The following is a 23660-nucleotide window of genomic DNA, read 5'->3' as shown; positions in this document are numbered from 1 at the left end:
GACCGATTGGGATCTAGGTTGTGCCTGGGTAACAAACAGACTCTTTTTCTACAGATGTCCGTCCATGAATCGATTGTGTCCATACATCAGAAACTACACAAAAATCATTCAGCATGATAACCATACCGCCACAGTTGTGCAATCTCTCCACTCATATTTCTTCATTTTGTTTAGGTCTAACGTGCTTTTGAGACTGCTGTAGACCATTCTCTTTCAAGCCCCTGCTTCTACTAGACGTACAAATGGCAGATTCTAACATGTGTTACTTTTTCACTTGAAACCTTCAGCTGAGGAATTGTCTACGTATATGTCCTTAACTCATAGGTTCAGAAATAAAACAAGAATATAAATGTTTATTCCAGGGAGGGATTGTGGTCTTTGATGGCGACTGAATGAGTAATCCTGATATATGATTGTATAATTTGGCAAGGAGACATAATTGGGGTTTGGAACCTGCCTTTCTGCTGTTCCCAGTAACGATGTATTTGCAGAGACTTTGAACCCAATGTTGTAAAATCATTAGATCAGTTTTCTAGTTGATATAGTCCGGTGATTTGCTTAATAAGATCATAAGATCATAAGTGATAGGAGTAGAATTAGGCCATTTGGCCCATCAAGTCTACTGCACCATTTAACCATGGCTGATCTATCTCTCCCTCTTAACTCCATTCCGCTGCCTTCACCACATAACCTCTGACACCCGTACGTGTAGCCTCGCTTGTTGCATCTAATTGATGACTTCGTAATCAGGGGTTACAAACATCTCCCCGTTGTGAATTGTTTCTTTCTTCTGATTTGGCACATCTGACACTGACTGAATGTTCTAACCATCAGCCGTGCAGCCAATAGACTGCTTCACAAATCACTGATTATGAATTCTAAACAAGAGGGTTTCGGAAATGCAAAATTCCTTTCAAAATATTTATAGAATACTGGAGACTCAAGCATAAATTTGACCTTGTATCACGTCTGGTCAGTGGCTTTTGCAAGCTGCACTGTGAAAGCTTCAACCATTTATGGTGAAGATTTTCAACGCATGTACTGCATGAGTACGGCACTTCACTTGGCCTTGTGGATTCACTGATGGAGCAGTGGGAGATGATACTTCTCCAACTTGACAAGATGGGGAGTGGGTGGGGAACCGGGGGCAGACAACTTATTGACATGAACCGTGAGCTGCACAACTCTGGCTGTGATACCGAGAAGAGCGGCAGGAGGTTCCTGTAAGTGTAATGGTAGCAGTTCTCCCCAACTGGATACCTCGCAGTGAATGGACGAGCAATCTGGTGCCTCTTTCCATCTCCGCCCTGTCTCTGATTGCTGGTTTGCAACCAGGAGCATTACACCATAAAATTAACACTGTATCCTTCTAGATCCTTATGCCCCTGTCCCACTTAGGAAACCTGAACGGAAACCTTTGGAGACTTTGCGCCCCACCCAAGGTTTCCGTGCGGTTCCCAGGAGGTTTTTGTCAGTCTCCCTACCTGCTTCCACTATCTGCAACCTCCGGTAACCACCTGCAACCTCCGGGAACTGCACGGAAACCTCTGGTGTGGACGCAAAGTCTCCAGAGGTTTCCGTTCAGGTTTCCTAAGTGGGACAGGGGCATGAATGCTAAATGTAATCCCAGTCCAGCCTTAGGATATAGGATACAGCCTTAACATAAGATTGTGCTATATGACTCCATAAAACAACTGAATACTTCACTTGTGGCCTTTAGCAAACAAATACAGGATATCCTTACACTGTCTGACCCATTATGACTGCACAGCTGTGTATCAGCTTGTATTTCCAAAAGCCTCTTGTTTAGAATTCAGACTCAGTATTTTCTAAAGAATTAGTGGCAGACTTCTCTGACTAATGTGATTTTCAGCCTCAAATCTACTTTTTTTCAGATCCCCACATGGGTCTTGACCTGAAAAGTCACCTATTTCTTTTCTCCAGAGATGCTGTATGACCCGCTGAGTTACTCCAGCTTTTTGTCTCTATCTTTGATTCATCTATATAATTAATTTGAACAAGAGCAGCACACAGCCCAAATATGGGCTGCTTAAAATACCGACAGGTCCCTCATAGCAGCTTTAACTATTTGAAATTCCAGATGCACTCCATTGCCAGACTGGCAGCATTCTTGCTAACTTTCCCGTTCAAGGCCCAATCCAGCATTTGAATACAGGATCTAAATTCACAATTCTGTATGGCAATGAGAGATCACTGCAGCCTACCGACATCCGGCTAGGTTGTTAAACTAACATTCCTTCTACATCTCAGGTGATTGTAAAAGATCACATGTCAAAAATCAAGAAAGAGTAAAATAAGATAGACACACAAAGCTGGAGTAGCTCAGCGGGACAGGCAGCATCTCTGGAGAGAAGGAATGGGTGATGTTTCGGATAGAGACCCTTCTTCAGCTCTTGACCCAAAACGTCATCCATTCCTTCTCTCCAGAGATGCTGCCTGTCCCACTGAGTTACTCCAGTTTTTGTGTCTATCTTCGGTTTAAACCAGCATCTGCAGTTCCTTAGTAAACAAGCATGAAAGACGTGTGGACTCGAGCCAAAATTCCCCTTTTATGAATACCATTGAAACATATAATTATTTGCTGCTCGTGGGACTTTGTTTGAATAAATTAGCTGCAAGTTTACTACAGAACAACTGTGGCTGCACAATCAGCAGTTGGTGAGCTGGTTTATTCTGAAAATGTGCTGTATCGATGCAACTTTGTTCTTCTTTCACTTCTTGTTGAAGTGTTTAATTTATTATATATTTAGATGCTGCGATATTTGCTTTCTCCGCATGTATATTTTTAATATGAATATACCAACCATGAGACTAATCTTTCAAAAAGGTCGGAAGAGAAATGATGAACTATTTTTAAGAACTGATCATTAAGATCTTGATATAATTTGCAGCAACAGAATAATAATTCTGTTCCCTGTGCAACCATATAGTGAGGTATTATTCACCAATCATTACATTCTTCACCAGATATTGATTCTTTTATTCATTTAGCTGGGTGCAGCGGTAGAGTTGCTGCCTTACTGCGCCAGACACCAGGGTTCGATCCTAACTCTGGGTGCTGCCTGTATGGAGTTAGTGCGTTCTCCCCGTGACCCCGTGGGTTTTCTCCAGGTGCTCTGGTTTACTCCCACACTCCAAAAATGCACAGGTTTGTAGGTTAATTGGCTTCTGCAAATGTAAATTGTCCCTAGTGTGTATGATTTAAATATTTTTATTTGAATTTCACAGCAATTTGCATACATACAATGATAACAGACAGTGACAGTCAAGGCATAATTGCGCAACAGTATGTAAGCGACCCTCAAAGCCCTTACCCTTACCCACCTTCAACCCACCCAAATCAGGTCGGATCCAAACGGGGACAAACAACACTCGCATACATACACATCCACACAAATATGGTAAGATAAACTAAACAAAAAGTACTAAAAAAATAAATAATAATAAATTTTTAAAAAGGGGCCACTAATAACAGTAAATAAGTAAGTAATTAAATAAATAAGTGTGGGGAGGGGGGGGGTTAAGGGGAGAGCAGCTGCAGTAGAGCAGAACAATGGTGGAGAGCACTCAGTCCTCTTCCGAGTCCGGGGACAAGTTGAGAGAGTTAACAAGTTCCAAGAAAGGGTTCCATGTATCTAGGAATGTCTTGGTAGAGCCTCTGAGAGAGACCCGTGGGTTTTCTCCAGGTGCTCTGGTTTACTCCCACACTCCAAAAATGCACAGGTTTGTAGGTTAATTGGCTTCTGCAAATGTAAATTGTCCCTAGTGTGTATGATAATGCTGGTGTACGCGGTGATCGCTGGTCGACGCAGACTCGGTGGGCCGAAGGGTTTGTTTTCACGCTGTATCTCTAAATATCTAAAGCACACAATCTTGGCAGTGCCCACTTCTAATTGCCTTTGTGGGGAGGATGGTGAGTTGCCTTCTTGAATCACAAAATGCAAACCGCTTGGTGAAGATACACTCACTGTGCTGTTGAGGAACGAGTTCCAGGATTTAGGCTAAGTGCTGGCGCATAAAGGGCAGTATCTTTCCAAGTCTGGATGATGCACAACTTGGAAACTACAGATGGAGGTGTTCCATTCACGCCTACTATCCTTGGCTTTCCTCCTGTGCTCTTTTGGGTTCAGAGTAGCTATTGGATTAGCCTCAGTGAGTAACTACAGATGGTAAATAATGCAATCAATGTGCAGCTGTAATAGAGGGAACAAATATTTAGAGTGGATGGGGTGCGAGTTACATGGTGGAATAGTACAAATTGGTTGAAAAATGGAAGTACAACATTCTCCTCATGCTAAACAACCCACATCAAGTCGGGTGCTAATCAATTTCAACACAGGCTAACTTTATTCAACTGCAGCATTCCTTCACTGAATTTCTGTACACAGTTTATGATATGAGATGAGAAGGAATTTCTTCAGTCAGAAAGTAGTCAATCTGTGGAATTCCTTGCCCAGGCGGCTGTGGATGCCGCCTATGGATCTTTTTAAGGCGGAGAGTGACAGATTCCCAATTAGTACAGGTGTCAGAGGTTATGGGGAGAAGGGGGAGATAGGTTTGGTTTGTACTGATGAGTGATTTTGGTTTGTACTGATGAGTGATTTTCTTGAACACACATTGCCATTATCTAGAATCAATGCTTGGGATTCCATGCAAATAACAGGCTCTTATTGAAGTTCACTTACCACTGAAAACCATCATGTTTGTTAAATGTAATATGCTATCACTGTAACATAGGTTGAGAATAATTGCAATTATTTCCCCAATGTTGATTATGTGTCTGCATTGGGACCATCGTTGTTAGGTCTGTTGAACAACATGTGCCTCCAGTTCATCAACATGTGCCTCCAGTTCATCAACATGAGACCAGTTTTAACATTGCAATCAGAGCAGTATTGTCACATTTCCCTCATTGCTGAAGCCAGTCGAGATAAGGGTGTGGCAGGTAATGTATAATAATAAAAACTACAATGTGGTTTATTTTCTACCATGTAATTCTCTGATTATAGCTTTTCATAAAAAGAGGATAAAAGTTATGATGCTTCTTATAGGCCCGTGCAGGACATTTATGCAACTGTGCCTCAGTAACAGAAGCACGTGGTTAAACTCCAGTGAATAGCATTTAGTCAAGGAATGTAATTCAAGTAAAAATCTGGCATTGTATTTGTGTCTTTGGAATTGTACCAGGTTGAGAGGGGCCAAGATTTAATCACCCCTCAGAATTTCAATCCTTCAAAAGTTGCATCCATCGAGGTACAGATATATACTTATGCTATTCAGGATTTTCTGCAGCTGCCATAACAATGCATGGGTGGACTTGCAATCTAAGTCATGGTAGGGGCAACTGGGCAGCTGTGACTGCCTCGGGCAATTTTGCTCTAGCAAGCATCTGCAGCTAAGCCTACGGCGAATGCAAGATCTCAGTGACTTCTATAAGTCAATGACACTTCTATAAGTTCATGTGCCATAGAGCCCTATGGCACATGAACAGACCTTTCAGCCCATCAAGTCTACACCAACCATCAGGCACTCGTTCACAATAGTTCTTTATGAGACCCATTTTAATCCTGTCACTTTCCCAACAACTGCTCCAGGTTCTACCACTCATCTAGAAAATTGGTACAGGCACACTTTGCTCCATTGTTTATGTCTATTTGTATCTGTGCTGTCACGATGGAGTCTATGGACCAAATGTAGCTCTGCGCCCAGATAAAATGACTCCTGAAAACTAGGCATCTTCTTTCTATATATCTAATACTGTTTGTTCACTTATTTTTACATTGAATGGGCCTGGACATGTACAGCCCTGCATTTTTATTGAGGAGTTATAGAGTCATAGGAAACATTGAAAGGAAACAGGCCCTTTGGCCCAACTTGTCCATGCTAACCAAGTTGCCATTTTGGCTAGTCCTATTTGCCTGCATTTAGTCCATATCCCCATAAATCCTTACTATCCATATATCTGCCCAAATATCTTGTGAAAGTCGTAATTGCATCCACTTCTCTAGCTTCCTCTGGCAGCAAGTTCCAGATACGGACTGCCCTCTGAGTGAAAAAGTTGCCCCGAGGAGCCTCTTAAATGTGCTTTAGTTTTAGAATCCTCCACCCTAGAAAAAAGACTGTGAGCGTGCACTTTATCCATGTTCCTCATGATTATGTATTCTTCAGTAAGGTCGCCCCTCAGTCTCCTAGGCTCCAAAGAGTAAAGTCTCACCTAACCCAGCCTCTCCCTAGATCAAACCCATTGGTTGAGGAAGCATCCTGGTGAATCTTCTCTGCACCATTTCCAACTTAACAAATCCTTTCTATAGCTAGGTGACCAGAACGGCACACAATACTCCATATAGTCACAGTACACAGTATGGTCTTGCCAATCACTTGTACAACTGTATCATTATGTCCCAACTTCGGTACTCAATAGCCTTCCAGGTGAAGGACAACATACCTGTCCTAAATGCCTTCTTCACCATCTTGTCAACTTGACCTAGTCACTTTCAGGAAACTATGTATCTGTGGTCTCTTTGTTCCTCAATATTCTCATATTCACAAATATTTCAGCACATTTGTGTTTATCTGATCTATTATTGGGGCACTATATCTGAAATATTTATTATCTGCAGAATACATCAGAATTAGGTTTTGGAATTCCCATATAAATCCTCTCCTATTTACTTTCCTCCTTGGAGGAAATCATTCCTCCAGCTTTTGGTCACCTATCCTAATATTTCTTTATGTGACTTGATGTTAACATTTGTTTGGTCAGTATATTTAAACCAACTAATGAGATTACACTGGAGCTAAGGTATCAAACCAACATATTAGGTGCACCTTATGTATTTTCCCTTTCATCTCGTCAAAATCGTTCGCAAAAGCCTTATCTTCCTTATCAATTGTCCTTTTCTTTTCTTTTATTACCTCCTCTCAAATTGTTGCCTATGTTTATACTTTCGATTATTTCTTATTCCTCCTCACAGTATGAACTACTGAACATATGAAACAGGAGAACGTTTAGATCCTTCAGCCCATAAAGACGGGCAGCGTTCAATAAGGTCATGGTAATATGCTAAGTTCATTTTCATCTTAAATCTCTCCATTGGGCCCAAAGATCTATCATAAGGTCTTGACATAAGTGATAGGAGTAGATTTAGGCCATTTGGCCCATCAAAACTACTCTACCATTCAATTTTGCTTTACATAAATGACATCCATGAAAAAGTCGCAGGTACGACCAGACTATTCGCTGATGATTGTTTGCTGTACCGTCCAATTAAGTCAGCGGATGATGAAGATTCTCTCCAAAAGGATCTCGATACTATGGTTGAGTGGTCACAACAATGGGGCATGCAGTTCAACCCTTCCAAATGTGAAACCATGCGTGTCACCAGAAAGAGGAATCCAGGTGAAACATCTTACAACATACTTGGTGTCACCCTTGAAGAATCCAAACAAACCAAGTATCTTGGCATCAAATTGCAGAATGATCTGCGTTGGAATGGTCAGACTCATCATGCAACAGTGAAAGCAACAGGTGTCCTAAACTTCCTGAGGCGCAACTTGTTCATTGTTCAACTTCTGTCAAGGAGAAGCTATACTTCACCCTCGTTAGACCTCATTTGGACTACGCAGTTGCAGCATGGGACCCATACACAAATAAAAAAATTTCTTCCATCGAACGTGTCCAAAGACAGGCAGCTCGATTTGTTACTAACACCTATGAGAGAGAAGCGAGTGTCACCAAACTTCTGAATTCTCTGGGGTGGAACCCTCTCCAAGACAGACGTGAAGCTCACCGTTTGACCTGTTTTTACAAAATGTTAAATGGTCAGCTAGACATAGATTACAAGACCTACACCAACCCCAGACCAATTAGGAGCAGACGAGGGCATTCGATCCAATTTGTGATCCCAGCTACAAAGACAGATGTGTACAGCAATTCGTTCTTCCCATGCACAATTAAAGCATGGAATAATCTCCACCAAACTATAGTTACCCAACCAGAAGCAACTAAATTTAAAGTAGCACTTTCTTCCCAATAACCCTTTCTGGCTAAATCCCTCCCTTCACCACCTCCAGTTTAGATTCCAGTTGGAATATTTTGGAGGACCAAGAAACCAAGAACCAAGAATCATGGGTGATCTATCTCTCCCTCCTAACCCCATTCTCCTGCCTTATCCCCATAACCCCTGTCATGTGATGAGAGCAGAATTAGGCCATTTGGCCTATCAAGTCTACTCCTCCATTCAATCATGGCGTATCTATCAGTCTCTGCCTTAAATATATTCCACACTGAATGCCCACTGCTCTCTTGGGACAAAGAATTTCACTATACCATAATTATTCCAAGACTTGAATCACAATTCCATCTCTCAGATGAAAGAGCATATCAGCATTTATGAATTTTAAGCATTTTATGGGTGTGCTTATCTGCTTATCTAACACCAGCAAATAAGGACTGATTCTTATCAGCCTTTGTTCACACACTTTCACATTTCGGAAATCTATCTAACGAGAATTTGCTTCATTGCTTTTAAGATAAGATTACCTGCTTCCCTTTCTTGAGTAAAGAGGCCAAAAGTTCATAGAGTACTCCAAGTGTATCGTCTAATTTTTTGTGAAATGCCTTCATTGTGCCATGCTTATCTAAATATGATTCTAATCCTTTGTGACTCTTAACTGCCACCTCACTTCAGAGGCAATTAGGAATACAGTCATAAGCAAAGATCTTAGAGCTCCGCTCTATGATCTTTGGTAATAAGGTCATAAATGATAGAAGAATTAGGCCATTCGGCCCATCAAGTCTACTCCACCATTCAATCATTGTTGATCTATCTCTCCCTCCTAACCCCATTCTAATGCCTTCTCCCCTTAACCCCTGACACCCATACTCATCAAGAATCTATCTATCTCTGCTGTAAAAATATCCTTTGACTTAGCCTCCACAGCCTTCTGTGGCAATGAATTCCACTGATTCACCACCCTGTGACGAAATAAATTCCTCTTCATCTCCTTCCTAAAGGAACGTCCTTTTGATTCTGAGGCTATGATCTCTAGTCCTAGACTCTCCCACTAATGGAAACATCCACTCCACATCAACTCTATCCAAGCTTTTCGCTATTCTGAATGTTTTGGTAAGAATAGTCAATATAGAATTTCTAGCAGATCCAACCCCATTCATTTTTCTTGCTGGATTCGATCTTTTATTTCTGGACTAAGCTTGTAAATTCTCTCGTGATTTTCACCACTGATTCTTTTGGTCTGTATTACATAGATGTAAAGAGAGAGACCATTACACTGCATTTGTACAAGTCCGATCTACTGACGTTTCACATCATAACACTAGTTTGAACTTCATAATCACTGAGATTATTTCCCTTGTATTTTTTTCTGTTTTATCAGCCCTTAAATGCTACTTCTAATTATTTAGATGCTTGTCTTCCTTTGCTCCCTTACAGGGTATCATATTTTACAAAGGTACCAAGCACGGACCCGTTGGGTCCCATTCCCCCAACGCAATATTCCACCAAATTGCGCATGCGCAGCTGATGGGTCCGCACTGAGCAGGCGCAACTGCCGCATTCAAAATCGTGCCATTGATGGCAGAAATTAAGTTAAAGTTAATAAACTGAACAGAGGACCCGTGGAGGCGTTGGGTCCCCGTTGTGAGGCCAGGCAAGTAAACGCAAAAAAAAAGGCGAACTGAAAATCGGCAAAGGGCCCAACTGCGCATGCGCGGATACCGGGCCCACTGCGCACACGTGGGGAAACGGCATCATTTGCATCACTGCCACGTCACCGGCGCCATTTTCAATTGTGACGCGGCTGACGGGCCTCCCCCAACTGCACAAGCGCGACCAGCAAGTGGGGGCGCTGTATCAAGTTAATTTAAATTTTAAATGTCAACAACTTGTAAAATATAACATCAATCTGAACTAAACTTGGCTATGCACATCACAGGACAATGGTGAATAAGGTGGGCCTAAAATTGTCAAGCTATTGTGTACCGTTTTGCGGAGTTTCGGGAACAAACAAGATGAGATTTTTAGTAATATATAAAGATATAGATAAGTGATTCAACATACCGCATATTTATTAAAGTTCAGATTGATTTGTCATAGAACTACTGGATCAGCAAGTTTTCTCAATATCCATATGAATTAACATGATATTCCCCAGTAATTTGTATACCCCTAAATTTGATATTAACTCCAAATTCTGATATTCAGTTACTTCTAAATCCAATAATATAATTTGAGAATAAATCAGTGGCTCTATCATTCATCTTTGTGCATATTTCCTTACACTAATCTGATTAAATCTGAGAGTTTGAGTAAAGGGTAGGTTAAACAGTAATGGTATTCATTTGTGTTTGATTTCACCTTTCGCCTCAAAGTTTCTGGGTAGTGACTTATTAAAACATATGAAGTTTACTGAATTATCTTTATTTTATTTTTTTTTAATTTATTTATTAGAAGTAGACATATTATAAAATGTAGTTACATATTATAGTAAAAAAAAAACTTTTCATATACATCAGTCATACATTATTAAAATTTTCCATTATCAATTACTTCTGCTTCTAGTATTTTTATTTTTTATAGAAAGCGAGAAAAAGAGAGGGTAGAAAGTTACAAATAAAAAAGAAAGCAAAAAAAAACAAAAAAAACAACACAACAGAAAAACAAGGGAGGTGGAATGGGTTACCTGTAATACATCAATGGAGATAGGTTCGTAGGTTATAAAGTATAGTTTTTCATCTGTTCCTGAGTTCAAGTTTCAGCTGGGTCCTCGTGCTGTGCCAATCTATCCCTTCAGATAGTTAATGAATGGAGCCCAAATTTTATGGAAAAGATCTTGTTTGTCCATTAAGACAAGTCTAATTCTTTCTAAGTATAGGGTCTCCGACATTTCCGTAATCCACATTTTAATTGTGGGGGTTGTAGGGCCTTTCCAAAATTTTAATATTAATTTTTTTCCGGTTATTATACTGTAATTGAGGAAGTTTCTTTGGTTTGTTGTGAGTGTTAAGCTTTGTTCTGATATTCCAAGTATTATTAATTTTGTGTCTGGGTCCAGTTTTGTATTAATAACTTCTGAAGTTATTTCAAAAATATCTGTCCAGAAGTGTTTAAGTTTTATACAGTTTGCAAACGTATGTGTTAAATTAGCCTCTAAATGTAGACATTTATCACAAATAGGAGAGATTTGTGGGAAGATTCTATTTAGTTTTATTTTAGAGAAGTGTAGTCTATGTAAGACCTTGAATTGTATTAAAGTATGTCTGGCATTTAATGAACATTGATGTATTTGTTGTAAACTTTCGTCCCACATATCTTTCGTGATAGGATGACCTATTTCATTTTCCCATTTGTATCTATATGGTTCGGTCGGTGGTACCTCGTTATTTAGTAGGGTGTTATAAATATAAGCTATTAGTTTTTCAGTATTAGGATGCTTGTTCAGACATTCATCAAGAATTTCTGATTCCCTATTCCTGTAAACTTGTGTATTAGATTTAACATAATCTCTAATTTGTAGATATCTGAAGAAATTATTTGAGTGCAGTCCATAATTCAGTTGTAACTCTTGAAATGAAAGAAAAGTACCTTTCCCATAAAGATGTCCTATATTTTTGATTCCATGATTTTTCCATTGTGTGAAACCTTTGTCCATAAAGGATGATTTGAATAAAGGATTATTTACAATGGGAAGGCAGAGTGGTATATTATTCAATTTTAAATCTTTTTTTATTTGTTTCCAAATTCGTATTCCACTATGTATTATGGGGTTTTCTTTATAGGTTTTTTTGTGCAGTTTTGTGGGGGCAAATATGATCGGTCCAATTTCAAAAGGTAGACAGTCTTCCTTTTCCATCATTAGCCAATCTGGTTGTTGGTCCATTTCTTCCAGCCAAAAATTCATGTTTTTAATATGGACTGCCCAAAAATAAAATAAGAAATTTGGCAAAGACAGACCTCCATTTATCTTTGATTTACATAAATGTTTTTTACTTATTCTATGATTCTTATAATCCCAGACAAAACTTGTAACAATGGAATCGACTTTTTTGAAAAACGTTTTTGGGATATATATCGGAATTAATTGAAGTAGGTACAGCAGTTGCGGTAAAAAAATCATTTTTATAGCATTAATTCTCCCAAGCATTGAAATGGGAAGTGTTTTCCAGTATTGAATATTCTTATGTAGTTTATTCAGTAAGGGTGGGAAATTTAGTTTAAATAAAGAGGTATATGTCTTAGTTACATAGATTCCTAAGTATTTAAATTTATCTTTAACTATTTTAAAAGGGGATTGTTGTATTGTATGTAAATTGAATTTTGTTATTGGCATGATTTCGCTTTTATTCCAATTGATTCTATATCCCGAAAACTGACCAAATTGAGTTATTAGATTTAATAGGTTTGGAATACTAGTTTCTAATTTTGTAATATATATTAGTATATCATCTGCATATAAGGAGATTTTATTCCTTGTGTCTCTAGTATTGTATCCAAATATTCCTGGATGGTTTCTAACGCTTTCTGCTAGGGGTTCGATTGCAAGAGCAAATAATAGTGGGGATAGTGAGCATCCTTGTCTACAGCCTCTAGAGAGATTAAATTTAGTTGATAACATTTTGTTTGTTAATATTCTAGCTGTTGGGTTAGAATATAACAATTTAACCCATGTACAGTACTTCTCTCCTAGTTGAAATTTTTCCATCACCGAAAATAAATATGGCCATTCTACCTGGTCAAATGCTTTTTCAGCATCTAATGAGATAATTGCTAGCTCTGCGTTAGGGATTCTATTGGAGTATATAATATTAAATAATCTTCTCAGATTAAAAAATGAATACCGTTTGGGGATAAACCCTGTTTGGTCGGGATGTATTAATTATCTTTATATGCATTGATTGGGGACAATCAGCCATGATCACAATGAATGGCGGTGCTGGCTCGAATGGCCTCCTCCTGCACCTATTTTCTATGTTTCTATGCAAAAAATAAACTATTGACGTGTTAAGCATGCCTGGTCCTTTGTGGAATGTGTGATGCATGTTTGCAATCTGTTTTCTCAAAATGATCCCCCATTAATTATTCAAGCCTAGATATAATTAACTTTTTCGTCACTGATGTAAAGCTGGCTCCTCTTTGGTTCTCAGCTTTTTGTCTATCCCCCATTTTGTACAGAGAATCAACATTAGCTGCTCAGCACTCTTCTGCCAGCATCTCTTCTATGGACAGCAGGATCATGGAAGCTGATGCTTTTGGTTTACAAATTAATATTTCTGTGACATCTACTCATCTTAGCTGGTGTCAATCATTAGGTCAAGCCAGTATGCTTCTTCCTTGTCCCAGAACAAAGCCAAACAAACCACAGGACAAAACTATGCAACCTTGAACTCCATGTAAAACACGCAGAGACATAACTTTGTTATTTGATTGGATTTTTTTTATTGCTCTTTCACTTTATCTTTTCCAAAGTACAAAACGAAATATTTATAAAGTGCAGTATGTCAACAGTATTTTTTTAAACAGAAGGAACATTTTGTAAAGGTTAGAGGTTGTTCTAAAACATAAGAGGAATGTTTAATTACAGTAGTTTTCAATCAAGTCAAGCTAGTTGGCAGATATTAACAGTACATCATTCTCAAATTGTAAGATCTGAATAATTTAACATTTTTTTACAAAAATTGTAATCCACTTTGTTGTGATTTGGTACAAAGAGGGCATATTCTGCCATTGTATATTAACACGATAGGCTTGCTGGCCATGTTTGCTGCGCAGCAGCAATACATTTGTTAAAAATATATATATATTTTTTAAATCGCGAAGTCATTTATACAAACAAACCATACATGCAATCTATAAAGTGCAAAAATACCATTAAAAAAAACTATCTTACAAAAAAGCTCCATCCCATTATTATTGGGGAACACAACAATTTTGTTTTTCCTTCCAATTAATACAAATTCTGCCCACTTCATTGTTATGATGATACATTTTGGAAGGCATTAACAGTAATTCTAGAGCCATTGTTCCATTGTCTCAAAATATATATTTTACATAATCTGCATTTGTTTCATAAATTAATTCATAAATTAAAAACAGAAGAGAATAAATAGTTAAAAATTAAATAATAAATAGTTCTTCAAGCCCTTTGAAGTTAATTTAATCATTCTCCTCCTCTGTAAAGTTAAAGCACGGTCATACCGAAGTGGCCATGCAAAAGTGGCAACATCCCCATATGAACTACGGGAGTGATTTTTCATCAGTTACACAGCTCTGGAAAGTGACACAAGAAAATCTAATGCTATCCTCAGGCATCCAACTCTGCGGGTATACTCAGGGATGGAAATGACATTGACATTGACTCTTCTTCGTGCATATGGGGTGCAATGCCTGAAGTTGTAGGACAACTTGTTCTATTTGATCTTATTTGATTCTGCACACCAGGTTGATTCCATTAGTCGAAACAGGGCAGACCACGTGAAGGTTGCAATCTCCCACCCCTTGACATTGAACTGAACAAACAGCACCAGGCCATTGTTTCAGTCGTAGAGACAAGGGGGGGCATCTAATTGTTTTAACTTCCACTCTTCTACTCTTACTAAAAACCTTAAGATCCTCAAAATAACAATCCCCTGAAATGATTTTGATTATTTTCTCAGGATATAACTAATAAATGCAGCATCACTAAAAAATAATAAAATAGTACATACTTTGTTATATCAGAGACTCAGTCTCAAATGTCAACAAAGCACAATAAAAACAGGATAAAGAGGACATAAATGTACATTGGGGGGGGGGGGGGGGGGGGGGGGGGGATGTCAATACAATATGTATGACCTTGTACTGTCTTTGTCCAATTTCTAGTGCCAATGGTTTACTCCACCTGGATTAATTAACTTATTTCGAGGATACTGGTTACCTCTCAGTAACTCACTAACGTAGGTTTTATTCATATGAGGGTTTCAGTACTGTGTATTGGCGAAACACTTCCGCAGCAGATGGAGATGTCACCCGTAAGCCTGACCCTCTCTCTACCAATTCGTGGACAAATACATTCAATGACAGCGAGTCAAAACAAACAAGAGCATAAACCCAGACCGATAGTTCTTTTCCCACCAAGATCAATTGTAGCACCGTTATCAAAATGCTGGTAATATTTTAATAATATGCTGAGTTAATAAAAACAAACTTAAAGTTCTGTAGACTGTTCTTTCAAGAGTGCATGAGGATTAACGTCATGACTGGGAGATGTGGAGCTGATGGAGCCTGCTTTGCTCGGGACAGACTGAGGAACACTAAATGAAACAATTGGACATGGACTTCTAACATTGTTGCAGACCAATTTGCTGAGTGATGCAGTGTTTATAATTTCAAAGCCAACTTTGCCACCAAAGGTGCTAGGTTTCCAATATTCTGGGGAACAAATAGCATTTCCCATCAAACCCTTCAAAGAGAAGGGAGCTCCCAGCTCGACCATTGTTTCTCCAAATATGGCTTCAGGTCTTGGTTTTTCTATCATCAAACCAGGATACATCTCCATTGCATCAATATCCCCATAGAGTTCTTTCAGTTCAGCTGCCATTTCCTGTTCTCCTGTAATAAATATTGTAATAAGATATTATAATACAGTACAAATACTATTCATCTTAACCGTCTTTTAATGCATATGGAAAAAATGCACAAATTTTCTTTCACAATATAAATAACAACTTTCTAATCATCACATAACTTTCTCTAAATTACTAGCTTTCTGGATAGTTGTACCATACACTGCAGAATTGTTTTGATCCACAATTAAAGGTGAGCGAGGGGGAAGAGTAGAGGAAAGACAATAAATAGTTCTAGCCTCCTAATGAGGCCCAACCTTCCAAAAATTGTAAAGACTCCTCTCCCAAATCAACAAACCACAAATCGTTGCCTTCATTAATAAACTTTAGATTATTAAGCATTAGGTGCGATACACATTACTCCAAACAATTGTCTTCTTAACTGAATTTTGCTTCATCTACAATAAAGGTGATGTCAACAGTGACGGTGGAATATCTTTCCAATTGTAATTCTAAGATATAGCAGGAGTAGCAAATGGAAACTCCAACAATATAATTTATCTCCCAATTTTAAGACCAAGCCTTATTGCAGTATTAATATTTACATTTCCTTTAATAGTCATCCGATAAAATACAGCCTATTCAGAACTAAATAGTACAGGGTTATGGTCATAAATATAAAATGAGATAAAATTGCTTGATAATGGTCTATGTAAGAGCCATCTGCTCAATAGCCGGGATATTTTCAACCCGAATCTGGGCTGAATTTCAGAGTGAAAGCATATCCTTACTTTCACAATCTCCCATTTTTCCTACAGCTAAATGTCTTGAATAGTACAAAATATCAATGAACTTCAATGTACGGGTCTTACCTGTGAGCTCTTCAAAAGATCCATAGGGCTTTAATGAAAAGCGTTTTCTGTACTCATTCAGAGATTTGTATCGCATCTGTCGACTATGTTTAATGGTGGAAATAGCCACGTACATCAATGCTGCATTCAGATTTCTGCCTCCAGCAACCTATAGGAAGACCAGGATAATTAATTTGCAAGTCATGAACTCAGTGATTTCACTGTTTAATTATGCAAATATTTTATTTTAATTATAACTGACCATTCTTTCTAACAAAGGAACATTTGGTAAAGTCGCTATGACCACTGATCTAGAGAGTTTAAATGATGCAACAAAGCCATTCATCATTAATTTTAATCACACATCCATTAGATACGCAGCATTGCAAAGAAATTAATTCCTGATTTTTACACCATTATGAAGCAGACTGAAAATAAGCTGAATCTTACCCTGCCAGCAATTTGCTTAGTGAATGAAGCCACCATGTTGGGGATACCATGCTGCAGCAGCACTGAGTTATTGAAGAGGAATTGGTTGTAGCTGTACTCTCTGTCCTCGATATTGAAGGTATCAGGCATCAAGGGGTGCCAGTGATAGAGAGTGTTAAACTCAGATGCAATCCGGTTACTATATTGGAACTGCTGGTTGAAGAGCAACTCTGGGTCAAATTTCAACTTGAAGTGATAACCACTCAGATGCTGCACGTAATCCTCAATCACAATTTTGATCGTCTCTCCTGTCAGAGTCAATAAAATAGTTTGAGTATTTATTTAAAAACAGCGTTTTCACCAAGAAACTTTATTTAGTTCAAATAGAACAAATATTATATAGCATTTCCCCCTTTTCCCCCACCTCCACTCTGGGACATCCATTGATAGCCTTTATAATGTTTAGCCCATGCACAAAGCTTTTCTGGGGGTAGGTTGAGCATGACAAGTGCACTTACCAATTAATATCAGTCTGGTAGTCTGGAAAAGCCGTTCATCGTCCCATTCAGGATGCTCCACTTTTAAAACATCGCAGACTCGGTTATGTTCCCGCAACCAGATTGTTGCATACATCATCAAACCTGGGACCAGGCCAAAGAATTCCTGTCCCACTGCAAACTGCAAGTGTTCTGGGACATGAGGAGGGTAGATCATCTTTACAGGTGCATCTTTGACGGTGGGAGGATAGACGTCTCCATTTACAATCTGCAGGAAATATTGCACATTCGTTAAAATTTCTCTTGAGCTGCATCCAAATACTCCAAAACAAAAACACTAAAAGTACACAGACACTGAACAGGCAGGTACGATGGTCCTATAACAATATGCTGTAACAAACACAGGCTAAAACCCACCTGATACTTGAGCTTTCCATCTGTAAACAGTCTCAACTGATGCTGTCGATCCAACGTTTCTCCGTAAACATTACTCAGGTCAACCTGTGAAATGGAAAGAGTGTAAACCATTACTACACAATGAAACAAATCAAGCAGAGTCAACATTGGTTCTCAAAGGTAAAACTGCGAGAGTTATTAGAGGAGGTCACAAACTTTGTGAATAAAATTGAAACAGTAATTTCCAGAAGGTATTCAGTTAGATGCCACATAGAAGGTTACTGTACAAGAGCATATAAGGTTATGCGTAAATTTTTGTATGAATAGGGGAGCTGTTAACTAACAGAAAACAGAGTTGAGATAACTGGGTCATTTTGGCATTGGTAGTCAGAGCTGGTGGAATACCACAAAGTTCAGTGCTGGGACATCAGCTATATCTAATCAATGTTACTGAGTCGGGTGAAGAGATTGTGTGTACTCTAGTCAAAGTAAGAAGATTGAGAGGCGATTGGAAGATGTAATATTCTGTGGAGAGGAGCAAGATCGTTGCTGAGGGGATGTTTCCACCAGCAGTGTGTTTAGAATTAGGAAGCACAGTTTCAGAATAAGGGATCACTCCTTCCAGATATGGTTGAGGAGCAATTTCTTCACTCGTTAGTGAATCTCTAGGATTATTCAGAGAGCTGTGAGCCACGCCATTAAAAACATACATGATGGTGATTGACAAATATTTACTACAAGAGAATCGAGGAGCTAGAAGGTGGTGATGAGGCCAAGATTGGATCAGTCATGATCCTATTGATTGGTGAATCAAAGGGTTGATTGGCCTACACTTGCCAGTTTCTTATGTTCGAATTTTAAATTTAGTGCCGTAATGTTTTTAACATGAAATTCCAATTTATATTACTCAAGTAGAATGATGGATTATTTTATTCAGAACCATTCTTGAAAACCAGTTGAGTTAAAGATTTGTACTTACGCCATGTCCCAATCCCTTTGTGAATTCTGGACCTCGGCTCTCGTCTGTCTTAAAGAATTGATGAGTAAAATGTTGAGCAAAGAAGGCAAACATCAAATTGGTCTTTTGGGGATCAGGCACAAATGTCTTCCTCAGTAGGAATCTTTCTGCTAGATACTGGGGGTCGGGCAGTGTTTTCTTTCCTGTGAAAAAAAGCAGAAATGCATATCTGTAAAATGTAATCAAGTCCAAGTAAGGTGGTGACATTCCTTCCATACCTCAAGTAATGGAATGTATCAGTGGATTGCCTGAAGGGGAGAATACTGAGGGAGGTAGCATCATTCTGGTCAGTATTTCTAGTCACAAGAAATGGAAATTTAAAAGTAAGCAACAGCAGATTCCCACTGATTAACTGCATGTTAAATTCATGGGGCAGGCATTTTTTCCATCTGGTTATTTCAACAGATGAAGTCGCTAGTGGAGGACAATTTTGCAGCAACAGTTCACCAACAATTCTATTTTTATGGCAGACATAATGCAGCAAGGTGCTTCACAGGAGGATTTTCAGTCAAAATTTGGTAAAATAGCTTGGCAAGAGAGTTGGGTGATAAGCACACTATCAGCGGGAAGACAGAAATTACATGTGCTCATTCTTGAAAATATGGGCAGAGTGATACTATTTTTGGTGCTCAATATCTCTCTTCCAAAAACACTAAACAAGGTATCAAGAAATAAGTTGGGAATGCAAATTAGATACTGGCAACAATTAACTGATCCAATTATTTGCTCCCATATTCTAGTCTCAGTGAAACTCATTCTCCTGCACATAGATTGCCTCCACAAATAATCGGTTTGAAGAAGATGCCTCGGCTTAATCAATAAAAAAAAAGTCCACTCCATTATGCTAAAGCAGCAATTACATTAATGTGGAATTGTAAGATTACATCACTACTTATAATTTTTTACTTCAATATTAGCCTTATAATGTATAAGGCTGAAAACATGTAAATACTAGAACCTAACAAACAGGAGCAGAAATAGTCATATTGCTCAGGTGGTGGGAGAAGGTGCTTCACTAGGCAGTGAGGGTACATGAGGGTAACTATATTAGTAACTTACCAACTACTCCCATTGGTGTTGGGCAGTCTTCATTAGTTGGGGGAAGATTTCTGGTGTAGTAGGAGATATTGGCATAGGCTTCCCAACTCTTATAGTTGTATTTTGAATTGTAGGTAGGGGGACTATCAATCAAATGAGACCTGGCTGTTTTGAGGAGAGAAAAAAATCTTATAAGCATTGCGAATGTTGGCTGCAAATAACATGCAAGTAAGTAATCACTTGAAAAATTACAGAAGAAATAAATAGCTATTTAGCAACATCCGAAATCTTAATATTTTCTGGTTTGTTCCTACTTCTGGCAAAATCACTCAGTTTTGTTAACTTCCCTATTTTTTTTTGGTTGTACAGGTTAAGCATTCCTAGGTCTTTACCCGTCTTTAAACCAGTAGGAATTCTCACCCAGTCCCTAACTAACCTCTAACCAGCTCGCTGCCACAAATCCCTCCCTGTCCCTTTTCTCCACCACTCCTGCCCTGTGCCCCACCTGGATTATTTCACCCTCCATAACTCCCTCCCCCTACTTTCCTGCCCCGTTGCTTCACAATCTGCAACTCTTCTAAACTGCCTCACACCTCTGCCTGTCATAAACCTCCCTCACCCCTGCTTACCCATTTCCTGTCGCACTTTGTCCCGTCTCTCCCTTTTTTCCCTGCTTTCTCACCCCCTCCCGTCCCTACAATCAGTCTGAAGAAGGGTCTCCACCCGAAATATCACCCATTCTTTCCCCCCCCCCCCAGGGATGCTGCCTGACCCGCTGAGTTACTCCAGCACTCTGTGTCTGTCTCCAATAAATAACTGCCCAGTTTCATTATTAATGCAGTCCAACGCACCTTAAATACATTCGCTGCCTACATATAATAATATCGCGTTACGATCGGTCTGGGTATCGCAAATTAAAGTCCTACTTACATGTCAAGACGTATCGCATGATGCGGTCCCTCAGGAAGGAGATCTGATTGACAATGTCCCATACCCCATGGTAGTGGGTCAGGATGTGGTGGACGGTGTTGGGGGTGGGTTTCAGGCTGAGTTTCACCCAGGTCCAGAATTCGGCTGTGTGTGAGGAGAGGGAAGATGCATTTGTTAGGAAGGAAATCCAAATGCTGGTTTACTCCCAAGATAGACACAAAATGCTGGGAATGCTCGGCGGGACAGGCAGCATCTCGGGATAGAAGGTGGTTCCCTCTATCCAGAGACACTGCCTTTCCTGGTGAGTTACTCCAGCATTTTGTGTCTATCAAAGGCATTTGGTAAACTGGTCGGCGTTCGGTGCAGTGAAGGGGGGAAATGCAAGGTGAACTGTGGCTGGGAAGACAGTTTCACTTACGTGTGCTGCAGTTCCTCCCGTAAAAGCCGGTCCGTGTGCAGTCGCATTCGTAGTCCTCGAACCCCACCGTGCTGCACACACCTCGGTTCTGGCACGGGTTGGAGCAGCAGGAGTTGGCTGTGGAGGAAGGGCACGGAGCAAGGTGAGACACGGAAGTCATTGACATGCGATCCCGAGCAGGTAGGTCTGTGTTTGTTACAAGTTCCCTAGTCGAACTACAGCCGACCCCAACAAATCTGAAGAAGGGTCTCGACCCAAAAAGTCACCCATTCAAGAGAGAGTTAAACTTAGCTCTTAGGGCTAAGGGAATCAAGGGATATATGGGGAAAGAGCAGGAACGGGGTACTGATTTTGGATGATCAGCCATTATCATATTGAATGGCGGTGCTGGCTCGAAAGGCCGAATGGCCTACTCATGCAACTATTTTCTATGTTTCTATTCCTTCTCTCCAGAGATGCCGCCTGTCCCGCTGAGTTATTCCAGCATGTTATGTCTATCCCACTTCGAAAGTACAGCCCGGGCAAGAATTCTACGGCAAACTCACCTCTAACGACCCTCCCCCCTCCCCTTTTCTCCACCACCACTGCCCTAATCCTCACCTGGACTATTTCTCCCTCCAAGACCACTCTCTGAAGTTTACAAAAACAGAAACAAAGCAACAACAATCCCTGCATTTCGCGTACAAAGTGGCAAACCTGCCGACTGAGGGTGAAGAGGCTCCGGTTCGGAGCTCAGCCTTACCTGCTCTGCCGAGGGAGATTATGCCGGCGAGGAGGAGCAGTGCCGCCAATACAGCGCCGTAGTTCCCAGACATTGTGCTTCTGTTCTGCTTAACAGCGTTCATCTCCCCTTATTTAACTCTCCAGGCGTGACTCAGTGAGGATGACGCGATCCCAGAGCCCGCCCGCCCGCATCATCGCGCCTGTACGTCGGTGGGCAGCGACTGGTGCCGTAGCCCTGGGGTCACCAACTATCCCCCCACCCACCCTCCCATATTCAACCTGCTTCCGCCGTTGAAATTACAATGAGGTGTAAACGGAAAATTTCCTACTGCCATCCTTAAAAGTTACTATATATATATATGTGTGTGTGTGTGTAGGAAGTTACTGCAAATGCTGGTTTAAATCGAAGATAGACACAAAATGCTGGAGTAACTCAATGGGACAGGCAGCATCTCTGGAGAGAAGGAATGGGTGACGTTTCGGGTCGAGACCCTACTTCAGTCAAGAAGGAGTTATGTGTTTGAAGAAGGGTCTCGACCCGAAACGTCACCCATTCCTTCTCTCCAGAGACGTTGCCTTTCCCGCCGAGTCACTCCAGCATTTTTGTGTGTATCTTATATTATGTGTATATCTTATAAGTTAAGAGACCCGGGTTTAATTCTGACTACGGGTGCTTTCTGTACGGAGTTTGCACGTTCGACCTGTGGCTGCATGAGTTTTCTCCGGCTGCTCCGGTTTCCTCCCATATTCCACGAGTAGGTTTGTAGGTTAATTGATATCTGTAAAATAGCCGCTAGTGTGTGGGTAAGAACAAGGGTGGTCACTGGTCGTGTGGATTCGGGATACATCCGTTTCCACTAAACTAAACTGGACTGCAGATGACCTGGCAAAAGAACCCTTCATTATCTGGATTTCAATTGTCTGAAATTTAAACACCACGAAAAGAAATCTGAAGGGAAATGCTGCAAATGCTTAGCAGATCAGGCCACTTCTGTGAGAAGAGAAACAAGGTCAAAGTTTCAGTGCTGGAGGAACTCAACGGGTCAGGCAGCATCTGTGAAGGGAATAAATAGATGCTTGAAAGTGTGCACCATCAGTCTCAGGGACAGCTTCTTCCCTTCTGTTATAAGGCTTCTGAACAATCCTTCCATAAGCTAGGGCAGTGGTTCCCAACCTTATTTAGCTCATGGCCCCCTTGGGATCTTTTATTTTTTCTGTGGCCCCCCCTGACATTATTCGCGGAAAAAAAGTACTTCAATATTATACCTTCCATAAAAATATCAGTGTCTATTAATTGCACATATATTCTCTTTTATTCTATTCCACAAACATCAAAAATATTTCAACTACATAGATTTAAATTTATTAGAACTGAAATTTAGGAGGCAACAGGGTGGTAGCTCTGTGGCCCCCTTCATTGAACCTGTGGCCCCCTAAATCCCAAAATATTTCCGTGGCCCCCCTGAAATTTGCCATGTTATGGCCCCAGGTTAGGAATCACTGAGCTAGGGTATTGTATGATTCATTTCTACCCCATTGTGGACATTAGACTTTATCTATGGAACTGATGCACTACACTGCTGAGAACTATATTCTGCACTTTATATTTTCCCTTTTCCACTCTCTATTGTACTTGAGTTTGACGATTGTATTTAAGTATGAAATATATGATCTGTTTGAAGAGCGTGCAAAACAAAGCTTTTTTCACTGTACCTTGATACACATGATAATATTAACCCAGACCTAAATCTAAATGGCGTTTTGAATCGGGGGCCTTCTT

The 23660-nt window shown here is 39.9% G+C and overlaps 1 protein-coding gene across 1 annotated transcript; it reads right to left on the bottom strand.

The window, feature by feature from the left end:
- Positions 1–14851: 14851 nt before the first annotated feature.
- ptgs2 (prostaglandin-endoperoxide synthase 2) lies at positions 14852–22017 on the bottom strand. Its single transcript, XM_033028208.1, has 10 exons — positions 21900–22017; positions 21158–21274; positions 20740–20883; positions 19831–19974; positions 18733–18914; positions 17775–17858; positions 17379–17625; positions 16882–17168; positions 16453–16600; positions 14852–15626 (listed from the first exon to the last, which is right to left on the bottom strand). The coding sequence occupies exons 1-10, from the start codon at positions 22000–22002 to the stop codon at positions 15223–15225; spliced, it is 1860 nt and encodes a 619-aa protein (XP_032884099.1). The 5' UTR covers positions 22003–22017; the 3' UTR covers positions 14852–15222.
- Positions 22018–23660: the final 1643 nt, after the last annotated feature.

This window comes from Amblyraja radiata, chromosome 10 (genome assembly GCF_010909765.2).
Source record: "Amblyraja radiata isolate CabotCenter1 chromosome 10, sAmbRad1.1.pri, whole genome shotgun sequence".
Taxonomy (NCBI): Eukaryota; Metazoa; Chordata; class Chondrichthyes; order Rajiformes; family Rajidae; genus Amblyraja; species Amblyraja radiata.
This window is presented reverse-complemented; position numbering and strand designations above follow the sequence as displayed.

Coding starts and splice junctions, on each gene's coding strand:
- ptgs2 (XM_033028208.1), bottom strand. CDS start 22,002: ATGAACGCTGTTAAGCAGAACAGAAGCACAATGTCTGGGAACTACGGC. Junction 20,884..21,157: donor CGGGAGGAACTGCAGCACAC/GTAAGTGAAACT, acceptor CCTCACACACAG/CCGAATTCTGGACCTGGGTG. Junction 16,601..16,881: donor CTAAGCAAATTGCTGGCAGG/GTAAGATTCAGC, acceptor GTCTTCCTATAG/GTTGCTGGAGGCAGAAATCT.